Here is a 12,346-nt window from a genome sequence, read left to right as displayed (position 1 = left end):
GAAGGGTAACATGAGGGATGGTTTTAGCTTCATGGGGTGGCGATGCGGTAAATAACAGGACGAGGAGACGAGAACCAGTCATGTCACTTTACTCTTCACATACAAACTGAGTGCTTTTACATCAAACAGCCAATCGCTCCCTTTGAAGCCAACAACTCCCTTTCACTCTTTCAATGTCTCCCTATTGTGGGTCACCACAGTGGTAAACATTTGTTTTGGCACTTAAAACTGTTGTGGTCATGGTCAAGTAATAATTGCATAAAGCCACTCACTAAAGCATGATACACACATACATACTTTTAACATCGCACCGATTTATTTAAATGTGCGAGACTTTACACATGATGACGGAAATTTCCGCAAGTATGTTCTTACTGCGCTTAAAGTGTGCGGTGTACTAGAGATGACCAACACAGCACATCACATACATAACGATACCGCCACCGACAATCGCGAGTCTCACCCCCGAACAGTATGTCTGTCGTAGTACCAACACTGTGCCACAAGACTGGTGGAAAATACAAAGAAGAAGAAGTCGCAGTAGAAGATATTAGAGCACTTTAACTAAGTGGTGGGTGGATCGATCCAAATATCGATACATACGTTGGTATTGGTATTAATCAATATAATTTTTTTTTAACTACTGGTAATACACAATCCAAAGGAAAAAGGCACAAGAACACCTAAAGTTCATGAAAATTCATTCAGATTTAGTCATTTCAAATGCGTGACATCCATCCATCCATCCATTTTCTGAGCCGCTTCTCCTCACGAGGGTCGCGGGCGTGCTGGAGCCTATCCCAGCTATCATTGGGCAGGAGGCGGGGTAGACCCTGAACTGGTTGCCAGCCAATCACAGGGCACATAGAAACAAACAACCATTCGCACTCACAGTCACACCTACGGGCAATTTAGAGTCTCCAATTAATGCATGTTTTTGGGATGTGGGAGGAAACCGGAGTGCCCGGAGAAAACCCACGCAGGCACGGGGAGAACGTGCAAACTCCACACAGGCGGGGCCGGGGATTGAACCCACGTCCTCAGAACTGTGAGGCTGACGCTCTAACCAGTCGTCCAACGTGCCGCAATGCATGACATATCAACTTTAATTAATAAAAAAACGTTGGTATCGAAATCGGCGATACTGGCCCGGTATTAACCTTAACCTTGCAGTATCACACACCTTTAATAAATAGTCTGCTGTTGCAAACTCTCTTCAATGTTATTTTTATTGTGGCGAATGACTTTTGAATGACACATTATTGAACTAGTTTCAAGTCGCTTCCTCATTGGCTGTCATTCAGTTTCTGGTCCCAATCATGGAGATGGTGGCTCTGCAGCTGAACAGACACAAGGATTTTCTATTGTAAATTTTGAGGTAGAATGTTTACGGTTGTTAGCCCTGACCATTTTCCGACCAGACAGGGCAGGAAAAAAAACACTCTTTAAGATACCACATACCACAAGATAAGTAGTAGAGACATCTGACAATTGGGCAGCACGGATCACACGCATATGAAAGTATATATATATATATATATTTTTTTTAACAACAACAGCATATTTAACAGAATAGGAACGTAAAAGCTGCAAAACAACCATCATTTTGGCACTGCATTTAAAATGGTCAAATACAGTAAATATACTCAGGCTAACAGGGAAGCATCAAAGAAACAAACAATGAATCCAAATTTAACGGGTCCAACACGAATTCAAATTGGGACATAAATACTTAGTGTGGACATGCCACTATATTTCAGTTTGGAGGTGAATTTGTGGTTAATCTCAAGGACAATACAGTCAGTCAATTAAATGTCACCTGGTGTGTATATGTGTGGGATGTGTGTGTCTGTGTGTGTGTGTGTGTGTGTGTGTCAGCCTCTCCTCATTATAATAAGTATCCTTGCAGCTTCATAAGTATGTAGGACGGAAGCTAAACAAAGAAGGAGTGTTCTTGTATAAATATAACAAATTGTCTCGTTTGATTGTACCCTCCATCCCACTAATTATTGCTCTATATTGCATTCAGTGGAGAGTGTTTAGTGTCCTCTGCATCATGTTTTTCTTCGTTTGCATTGCGTCTTTCCCTCGTCTCATGGTTCTGGCATTTCTTTTCCTCTTTTCACCTTTTTGTTTGTCCACATCCCACCAACCTCATTTGTTTTCATCATCTTCCTCACTCCTTTCATGCCTCATTTTCTTTCTGCCGGTCCCAGAGTCGTCATTATCTTTCTCCCGCTTGTTTGTGTTTCTATTATTCCAACGCTGCTCAGCTTTTGTTTCTCCCTCGTTCATAGCCTTTCACCGCATCATGGGGCAGAATGCAGATGAGCCGAGCACCCACTTGAAATATGGCCCTCCTCAAAGGAATGATGATGGCCATAAAAATTAACAAATATACAACTATGACCCCAGCACACTTGCTTTTTAATCTCATGCGGTTTTAACAGTGCCGGGTAGTTGAGTTTGAATGCTAACAGCAGCAGTAATAACAATTTTATGATCATGATGATGATGTCGATGGTAATGATGTACTCTCACTATGTGGTAGCACCAGAATGGCAGAGACAATACCGTGGATCCCTTCAGATCGAGCACAACACATTCTAGGAACATGCTCAAACTCAAATTTGTCCAGATTAGGAATCTATATTTTAATGAATGACAGAAATAATACCTTGCCATCGTGAAAACCTTGAATAACTGGCAAAGTTAAAGTAACATTTCAACCTTCTTATGCAATAAAAAGTTACGCACTGCTGTTACCAAAACAAACATTCAGTCTTACCTATCTGGACTTTATTTTTCATTGCTTGTATGCCTACCCACATATTTTTCCAACCAGATCAAATCAGGAGGAACAATGCTCAAATGTGTCCTGATCGCCTGTATATGCTCCGCTTAAGCAGAGCAGCAGTGTTGTTAACTGTGTTATTAGCGTTAGCTTCCGATAACAGATACTGTACATACTTTATTGTTTGGTGAAGCTGCGGAACGTCTTTGATTACGTGTCTGCTGCCGGCGCCACATACATGGATCTGCACACTAATTGACAAGTGTAATTCGGTGACTTGGTGATGACGTGCCGTCTCAACAAGTCAAAATGCAATCAATGCTTTGGCTGTCTTTATGGTAGCCAGGGTGTGCTTGGCGGTTTTTTCGCCAAAAGTAAAATTCAACATTCAACGTAAGGGGTTCCGTTGTATTAACATGCCATCGTTTCAAAATTTCAATGGTGTCAAAGGCATATTTGAAAAGTCCAATTCTTTTATCTGTTTCTTTTGCAAAGGCATAGATGTTTTTTTTCGGGCCATTTTTTGGAAAGCAGCGCTTTCCTCCGTGAATACTAAAGAGTGATTCGACAAGGATAAGGCTCTCAACCACTATCAGCAAAAACAGTATTTACAATGCACTCATACAATATCAGAAGCATGAGAAATGAAATATAACAGATGCGCCCGGGGCATATTAAAAATGAATGTAGATGTTTCTACTGTGACCATCTGAATAAAACATGCCCATTAAATGTGAGGACGACTATATAATAGGCCTTCATCTTTCCTGGCTCCCAACACTAACCTGGACACGGGGGTGACGTAGTTTCCCGGGAAGACGCCAGAAGCTGCCGTTCTCAGTGAGGTGCCTTTGAACCATCCGTCTTGACACTTCTCTGTCACCCGGTACATCTCACCTTTCCTAAGTTCAAGTTCGTCAGCCTTCTGGGGCTTGTAGGCGTAAAGCGCAAGGTAGCTGAGAAACAAAGGTGTTTGAAAATAATACATTAACAGAAAAAAATAAGCGGCAACTACACAACATCTGTGCTGGTTATTCTTACGCTCCCCCCACTAAAACATAATATGACAGAGACAAAACGTTCTACATGAACACATCAAACACATGGTTGTACAAGTAGATTACCACAATGAATCCCGTTGCAGATCTAGGAGATTTTTCTTACGCATTCCAATAGACGTGGAGAGAAGCACGACTACAGGGTAATTGCTCTACCGAACGGGAAACTTGCAAACTGCAGTTACTGTCCTTACTACTGCAGTATAATAAACGCAAAATATGACCATGATCCAAACCTACAGTCAAATATTCATGTTAATGAAAACAAAACTTTAGTTATATAAGTAAAACGTTCAACCTTCAAAACACCAGAGAAGACTCCAATATTCTCGAAGAGATGTATAACTAATTTCCCAATGTATCTGTCATATATGACAATATGAAAAGTTAGACATTTGTATTGATTTTCCAAACAAATGTGCTACCTGTAAGCAGTATTCTTCTCTCCCTGTAATGAACTGCTCCGTAAAACGTGCTTTAACAGATGAAAATTAATCCATAAGGGTGAAAAAGAGCATAGAAGAGACTTTTGTTTTACCTGCCAAAGACTACATTGGGAATGGTGCCAAACTCTTACTACTAGGAGGAGTACAATGAGAATTTACAGTAGCACCTTTCTGTATGGGCGTTGAAGTGGGCTCATGAATGGAATATTGTGAACGGGGCCTATTTAACATACAAGTACAAATGAGCTTCTGTTGTTGTTGTTGTTGATGGTGATGGCAAACGACGAGACTAGAGTAAGCCAGCTCTATATGCTGCCGCTTGGTTGCCATGGTAACAGAGGTGGGGATCATATTCTGTCTTCCCGTGGCAACAGGAATAGTCGTCAGGTCAAGATTGAAACGTCCACCCTCATCAGCAGTACGACCCCACTTCAGACTCACATGCCCCAGACGTGCGGGACTAAAATGCAGGGTGAGGTCTTGTTTCACATTTGGAGAAACGTTAGGTTCTAGTTAAGCTTGTCAAATCTGCTGAAGTGATAGAAACTTGCTTTTACAAAAGTTGCCAATGCTGATGCATGGGACCTGCATCACTTCTAGTGGGGTAAACTCACAACTTGTAGCACATTTATTTTCCAGAACACTCATTTTGACACTTAAAGGGAAAGTTTGCGATTAAAAAATAAAAAAATCCCTTTTTGTCATATTTGTAGAAACAGTCAATATGACTTGACAGTAGTACATGACATCAGCCATCTCTGACCACATCTTGTGCCTGTAATTTGATTTTCAAGAAACCAACGCACACGCAGAAAAATAACCAAACAACCAATAAGAGGCAAAAGGTGTGACTGACGAGGTGTCAATCATTTGTTGCACACTCGCAGGCACATTCATTGCGGGCGCTTCCCTTCCCTCCCATGCTGATTTTGTTTCACAAATCATATTTATCATGTACTACTGTCAAGTCATAATGGCTGTTTTAACAAATATGACCAAAAGTGTTTTTATTTATTTCATATTCTTTTCTAATTGCAAACTCTCCTTTACGGTTCGAAAAGGGGAGACCTGGTTAAATGTCTTGATTCTTGACGAATCCAAAAAGTATTCAGCGGCATACCCGCACAGCTAAAAAAAAAAGTGGAGTGTGACTGTACATATCCAGAAAAATATGCCTTAAATGTTGTCCAAAATCGTGATTTTCAACTGTCAAAGGTCACTGATAGTGTAGTGGTTCGCTCATTTGGATTCTGTGAAGGCAGCGTGGGTGCAGTTCCCACTGAGTGATGGTGTGAATGTGAGTTGGAATAATGGTGGTTTGTCTATACTTGCCCTGTGACTGACTGTGGACCAGTCCAGGCTGTCGCCTTTAGCGCACAGTGAGCAGTTAGTGTTCAATTTCCATGTAGAACAGTCACACCTCCTCTTGACTTCTTTTTCCCAGACATGGACGTGCCTGGTGTCGGCGGAGCATTGGCCATCTCGATACGTCCAGTGAAATGAACAATGCTTAAATGGAAGTAACTTCATGTATAAAAAATGGATAATGTATGAATGAATTAATGTTTAAAAATAAAAATAAAAGAAAGTGCAGTTTATATGCCATTGATTCTTAGTCGTAAGCCTTATTTTGAAACGGGGCTTCACGCAGCCAAGGTCTTAGTGTGTTATTGTATTTTTGTGTCTTTCACAGGCTGTCTTTTAAAGTTGTTTTTAAAGGCTTTTCTCAGTGTCATGGTGGAGGAGTAGCTGCTAGTCGTAGAAATAGTGGAACATGGCCAATATCTCTAGGCACAATGGAAGAAATGTTTTTTTAATGCTTGCAAGAAAATGGCATCTAAAGTGAACCTTAGAACTCAGGCATATTCCGTGTTGGGAAAGAAACAAAAACCATAAAATCCAGGTTACAGGAGGGAGAACTGTCTGATGTTTACTCACATGTTGAGAGGCAGCTGCACCTTTGCGTGGGCCAACAGCTCTGAGGTTATAGATGCCACTTTTGGGGGCACCAGTACCCCTGCCGAGGAGGGAGAGGGACCTGGAGACGATGCGTCCTAAAAGCATGCAGAAAGTAGTAAACAAAAACGTAATACCTGTATTCTGTATGTATGTGTCTGCAGCTTTACACCTCTAAATGCATCCTGGGTATTAGACCAGAGGAGACAAAAACATTGAATACAAGTATAGAAGCAACCAGAGGCAAATAGTAAGTAACTCTAGGCAACAGCTATTGAAGAAAGTACCAAATATTTTATTTAAATGGAACTGTCAGAGTTGGCAATTGCAAAATATATCAATGATGTTAAAAGCTGTGTTATTTTCCAGGAAGTATATCTCTTCACAGACCTACAGGTAAATATGGAAATTCCATCACTGTGCAGTATGCATGACACCAGTCCACTTGGCACTTACAAGTTATGGGCAAATAAAACAAGATGATAACACCATATGAATCAAATAAATGGAATAGCCATAAGATTGACAATGGACATCACATTTTTTAGCCAAAAAGGCAGTTCAAATCAATTCCAATCAAAATGTCCTCCTTCAACACTACAACATTCTGCATCATTTTTCATTTTCCGTACATCATTATCCTCACAAGGGTCGCGGACGTGCTGGAGCCTATCACAGCCGGGGTACATCCTGAACTGGTCGCCAGCCAATCGCAGGCACATATACAAACAAACTACCATTCGCACACACATTCACACCAAAGGGCAATTTAGAATCTTCCTTCAACCTACCATACATGTTTTTGGTATGTGGGAGGAAACCGGAGTGCCCGGAGAAAACCCACCCAGGCACGGGGAGAACATGCAAACTGCACACAGGCGGGGCCGGGATTTGAACCACGGTCCTCAGAACTGTGAGGCAGATGTGCTAACCAGTCGGTCGCCACGCCGCCATTCAGCATCAATTTCAATAAAACCTTTTTAGATGAACTCTATCGTCATTAGTATTGGTCCTACAACACCTCACCACAATGTTCTTCCATTAGATGGGAGAAGGTACAATAAACCTGTTTCCACCTGTTACCAATCATTAACTGTGTGTGTTGTGCATGTGAGTGCGTCAACCTGAATGCGTGCTGCGGCCCTGGGGTCAGAGGAGCTGATGAGGACTGGGTGGGAGATCTCCATACTGTGTCTGTTGTTGAGCTGGGCCGCTCGCTGGGTGACGGACAGAGCAGAGAATGAGTGCCTCTTTTTAGCGTTTTTCTTCCCTTCGCCTCTCCGATGTCCCGAGCCGTTTCCATTGGAAGGCGAGGTGCCGGGGGAGGGGCCGAGAGAGCACGGAGCCAACGGGGCCGGCTCCGAGCTCGGACCCGGCACGCTGGTCGTCGTTGTCGGCTTGTCGATTTCCATCAGCTGCTTTGCCGTTTCGTTTAACTGAGGAGAAGAGAGAATGACGAATGTTTGGTTTTGGTTTTTGAGTGTGTACTCAATCCGTGTCGTGCTTGAGCCCACTTGACACCTAAACTCTGGTATGTTTGGTTGGTGTGAGTACTTTGTAGCATTTGGAACACTTCCCTTGTCTGGCACGCTTGGAAGAGGTGGGTGATTGGTCATGTACGTACATAGAGCAGTGTGAGGAAAGGCATGGCATCATCTGGAAAGGTTTCAAATGTCCTCGTGTGTCCTTTCATCACCTTAGGTTCAGCTTCAATTTCATCTTAGATTTAGTTGTTTTTAAATATCTATCTGTTTTTGATAGCCCTTGCCCTCATTAGGGTCACCGGTGTGCTGGACCCGATTCCAGCTAACTGTTGGCGAGAGGTGGGGTACACCCAGGACCTGTTGCTAGCCAATAGCAGGCCATATATAAGCAAATGACCATTCACACTTGAGGACAATGTACAGGTAAAGTCTTAAATGACCCCAACATATATGTTTCTGGAATGTGGGTGGAAGCTGGAGTACCCGCCGAAAATACTCGCAAGCACAGGTAGACTCCACAGAGGGAGGCCGGAGTTGAGATTTGAATGCTAAACTGAAAAACTGTGAAACAGCCGGTTTTAAACTTTAGGTTAAAAAAATGGAAAATGTATGCTGTGTGAGACTGACGATTCTAGTGTAGCATTTCATTCAATTATGGTAGGGGTCACCAACATGGTGCCCACAGGCATCAGGGATCCCCAAGCACCACATTAGCTGCTTGCAGGCTTGCTCTAAAAATAGCTCACCAGTGAGATGTGTCTATTTTTGTGTGTGTTGATATTCTAAAAAAAAAAACCCCAAAAACAGAAAGTGCCACTTCCCATTTAGCTGCATATAATGTTTTGTAGCTATTCTTTTTTGAAATCACACTTTCATTGGTGTAAATTACATTCACACCTACGGGCAATTTAGAGTCTTCAATTAACCTCGCATGCATGTTTTTGGGATGTGGGAGGAAACCGGAGTGCCCGGAGAAAACCCACGCAGGCACGGGGAGAACATGCAAACTCTCGGGGATTGAACCCCGGCCCTCAGAACTGTGAGGCAGACTCTCTAACCAGTCGTTCACCGTGCCTCATATATATATATATATACATACTGATAACAATAATATATACTGATAATAATAATATATACTGAAACTCAATAACCTATCTATCTATATATATATATATATATATATATATATATATATATATATATATATATATTTATATATATACACACATATATATAGCTCAAAGGTCAGCACTGCAAAAGCAGTGATTCTCAAAGTGTGGTAGGCGGGGCCCCCTCTGGTAGTACACAAAATAATCATTAAATATTGCTGCAATTCCGCAGTTGTTCATGTTAGTGTCTTACATTCTTTACCTGTAGAATAATATAAAATGTATTTTTGGGGAATAAAACCGCTGCCTCTGGTTTTATGAACACATTGGCCTACTACGCTACTGTATTTTAATGTTGGTCAAGATGGTGGTACTTGGAGAGCTAAGTATTTTTTGATACTTAGCTGATACTTGTTGATACTCGGTCTAAAACGTTTGAGAAGCATTTCTGTTGAGCATGACAAAAAATAACGTTACGGGAGACAAGCTGGGGGTGGTTGGGGGGGCAACGACGATAAGAGGATGATTTACCCCAAAATAATCGGAGGAAATGTATTATTGCATAAGTGTGTATCAAACTGCCCTGTACTGTAACTCTCAATTTCAAAAAGGTTAATGACCCCTGCATTATCATGAGATTTTGCTATATATAGTCGAGCTCCACATGAATCAAAGCCTGGCCATATTTTCAGCTAAATGGTCCAGCTCATGTTAGAAGTTACCAGAATCTTTTAGAATGGTGCAACATGCTGTAGTCCAAAAAGCTCAGAATTATGAAGAAGTGTAAAAACATATAATCAACACTGTAGCCATTATGTTTTATAGTATTTTGCCACTTTCTTGAATCCCCTCAAGAGAAACGATACACAATTATCAAATACAAAAACACTTTAATTTAAAATAAGGTAACTGCATGTTTTTGGTGGGTCACGATGACAAGGTCCTCAAATTCAATGAGCAAAACTTTGCAGATACACAATAAGGCCAAAGGATTACGTAATTACATCCATGCAACACCTGGTTATTATACGCATTGCAAATGTCATCCACTCTGCTACAAAGACTTTCTACAAGCTGGAGTGTGTCTGTGGGAATTTCTTTACCATTGGTGTAGAAAAACATTTGGGATGTCACAGGTCACTGATGCTGGACATGGGAGATGGACTTGGCTCACCAGCTCTGTTCTAGTTCATCCGAAAGCTGTTTGGTGGGGTTGAGGTCATAGATCAAGTTCTTCCACACGAAACACATCCAGCCATGCCTTTATGGACCTTGCTTTGTAGACTGGGGCACAAAAAGGCTGTGCTCAACAGGCAGAATTAATAGTCATGTAAATTTTCACCACTCACCCAAGAACCATTTGGATGGGGAAGGAGCATAATTAGACATGGTCACATAAATTCTGGTGACGATTGGTCGCAGTTTAGTGACACTAAGCAATGTTGAGCTTCTTTACATTAAGGATATGTAGACTGTCCCGAAAAAAAAGAATTACGTCAGCACGTGCACACAGAAAATAATATTTATTTGAAAAACTTCATAAAATAACAGATAATACTTCATGTTTTGACCATATGAATAGCAGCAAATTGATGGTGTGCATAATATGTACAAAGATAGAAGGGTTTTCCTGATTTCTGGGGTTGATTTTGGGGGTACGTATTATACACGGGAAATTACGATATTTGTGGTGGTCAAATAACGTACTGACATGAGCTCTTACGCACTGGGCATGTAGCATATTTCTCGTTCAGTTACAATACGGACATATTGTTCTGGGCAGAGATATCAGACTGCCTGCCAGCACTGAAACTGAGGGCATCTCTCAGTTCTTAATCTGCGTTGGTCATTTGAGCTCTGGTACACAATCAGCTCATTCTCACAAGCACAAGTGGCAAATGTGAGCAATCCATGTTCGCTCCATCGCTGTGACTGGCTGCCACGTCGGACAGTTGTTTATCAACGGCGATGTGAATGCCGGCCAGCTGATGAAGCCAAAGAATTCCGCAGCGGCAGCGAGAGCAACTTCAATACAAATGACATGGACAATGTGCTCATCAGTTACTGGGCTTCGTGTTAGTTTAGGCACATGATGTCACTGTCACAGGGTCAGGCATCATAAAATACTCTAAGCCTAATCAAGTCTTCTTTCTCCAGTGCTCACACTTCGTCACTTGAATTTTGCCATGAGCTACCCATACATGACAAGTTTTCTCTGATGTGACCATTCATGATCACTAGTCTCATGTTGTACATTTCATCTCTGATCAGTGAAAAAGGAAACTTTGAACTTGAAAATACTTTATGTAGTAGACTGGTAGTCGGCAGGACGTGTGGGCCGCTCCGGCTACCCTTACACTTTTTGTTTTTATTCTGTATGAAATAAAGCCAATAAAAGGAATTTAATGGGAATACTGTCCTTATGACTCAGTGTATGTTTGGAGATCCAGCAAGAAAAAGGGAGTTTCACATATACATAATATTGATGGCCCAGCCTATAAACAAACCAAAACAAATATACCACTCGTAATTACACCACTGCAATGAAAGGAGTAGTTGTTGCAGTTAATGGGAGTCTTACATGAGATTTTCTTCAATGAGTAGGTCCCATCTTGCGGTAATCTTTTTTTTTCAAATAAAACAAAAAAGCCAAAACAAAACAAAAACAAAAACAAAAACAAAAACAAAAACCCGATTCCAAACGGTTGTCGTTTAATGCCGACCGGCACCATGTCTGAAGCGTAATCGCTCCTCGCCGTTGTTGGAAAGCATCGTAAACAAATAGCGGTAAAAAAGGCCGCTAGTGACAATATAATCCACCAATAAATATAACAGCTAAAATGCTGTAATCGCCGACTCACAGTGCCTCTCTGAACAACTCAATATAATTTTTTTTTACCAGTCATAGCCTAAAATAAAGAGAGGGAAAAAAAAACTGTGACAGTGGCCGTTTAAATACATTTAATAGCTTTGTGGAAGTCAGGGGAAGTAAGAGGAAAAGTTCTTAAATCGAGCGTAGAATGCACACAAGGCCAGACTTGACTGGGAATGCCCACATTTTAGGGTTGCTTCACCCCAGAGTGCATATTTGGCATGAAGGTCTGTAAATGACAGACTTAAGCCGATGGGAGAATCTGCGCAGCCAGAAAACTGAGGAAACTGTGCGTCTTTTCCCCTTTACGCACACGGAAGAACATGCCCATATGAGAGCAGTTCTTATTAGAGTGGAAACTGCAAAGATGGACAATTCGTAATTGGATGAAACATTTTTGTGGAGGCAGCTTCATGTGTGATTTCATGTGCGATATTACCATGTTGTGTACAATCTCAGCAAACACCAACTGATGAATGGGTGTGTTTTGTTTTTGGCTTTTAATTGCTTTTTTTTTTTTTTTAACACAAAGAAGGACTGATGACATTTTCAAAATGAGGAACATACTCAACAGGGGGTGTTAAGCAAAGAGTCTAAACGCAACTGCTAAGAGTTGTTGATTTTACA

The 12,346-nt window shown here is 41.4% G+C and overlaps 1 protein-coding gene across 2 annotated transcripts in view; it reads right to left on the bottom strand.

The window, feature by feature from the left end:
- The window catches only part of LOC133410994 (E3 ubiquitin-protein ligase SH3RF3-like), a 95,074-nt gene that overhangs the window by 16,360 nt on the left and 66,368 nt on the right, over positions 1-12,346 (bottom strand). For both annotated transcript variants that reach the window (XM_061692762.1, XM_061692763.1), the window contains exons 4-6: positions 7,379-7,690; positions 6,237-6,352; positions 3,580-3,750 (exon numbers count right to left, since the gene is read on the bottom strand). In XM_061692762.1, coding sequence (XP_061548746.1) covers positions 3,580-3,750; positions 6,237-6,352; positions 7,379-7,690 — 599 coding nt within the window. The remainder of the gene's footprint in view (positions 1-3,579; positions 3,751-6,236; positions 6,353-7,378; positions 7,691-12,346) is intronic.

This window comes from Phycodurus eques, chromosome 12, assembly GCF_024500275.1.
Source record: "Phycodurus eques isolate BA_2022a chromosome 12, UOR_Pequ_1.1, whole genome shotgun sequence".
Classification (NCBI taxonomy): Eukaryota; Metazoa; Chordata; class Actinopteri; order Syngnathiformes; family Syngnathidae; genus Phycodurus; species Phycodurus eques.
Note: the sequence above shows the minus strand (reverse complement) of the source record. Positions and strands in the feature narration are given on the sequence as shown.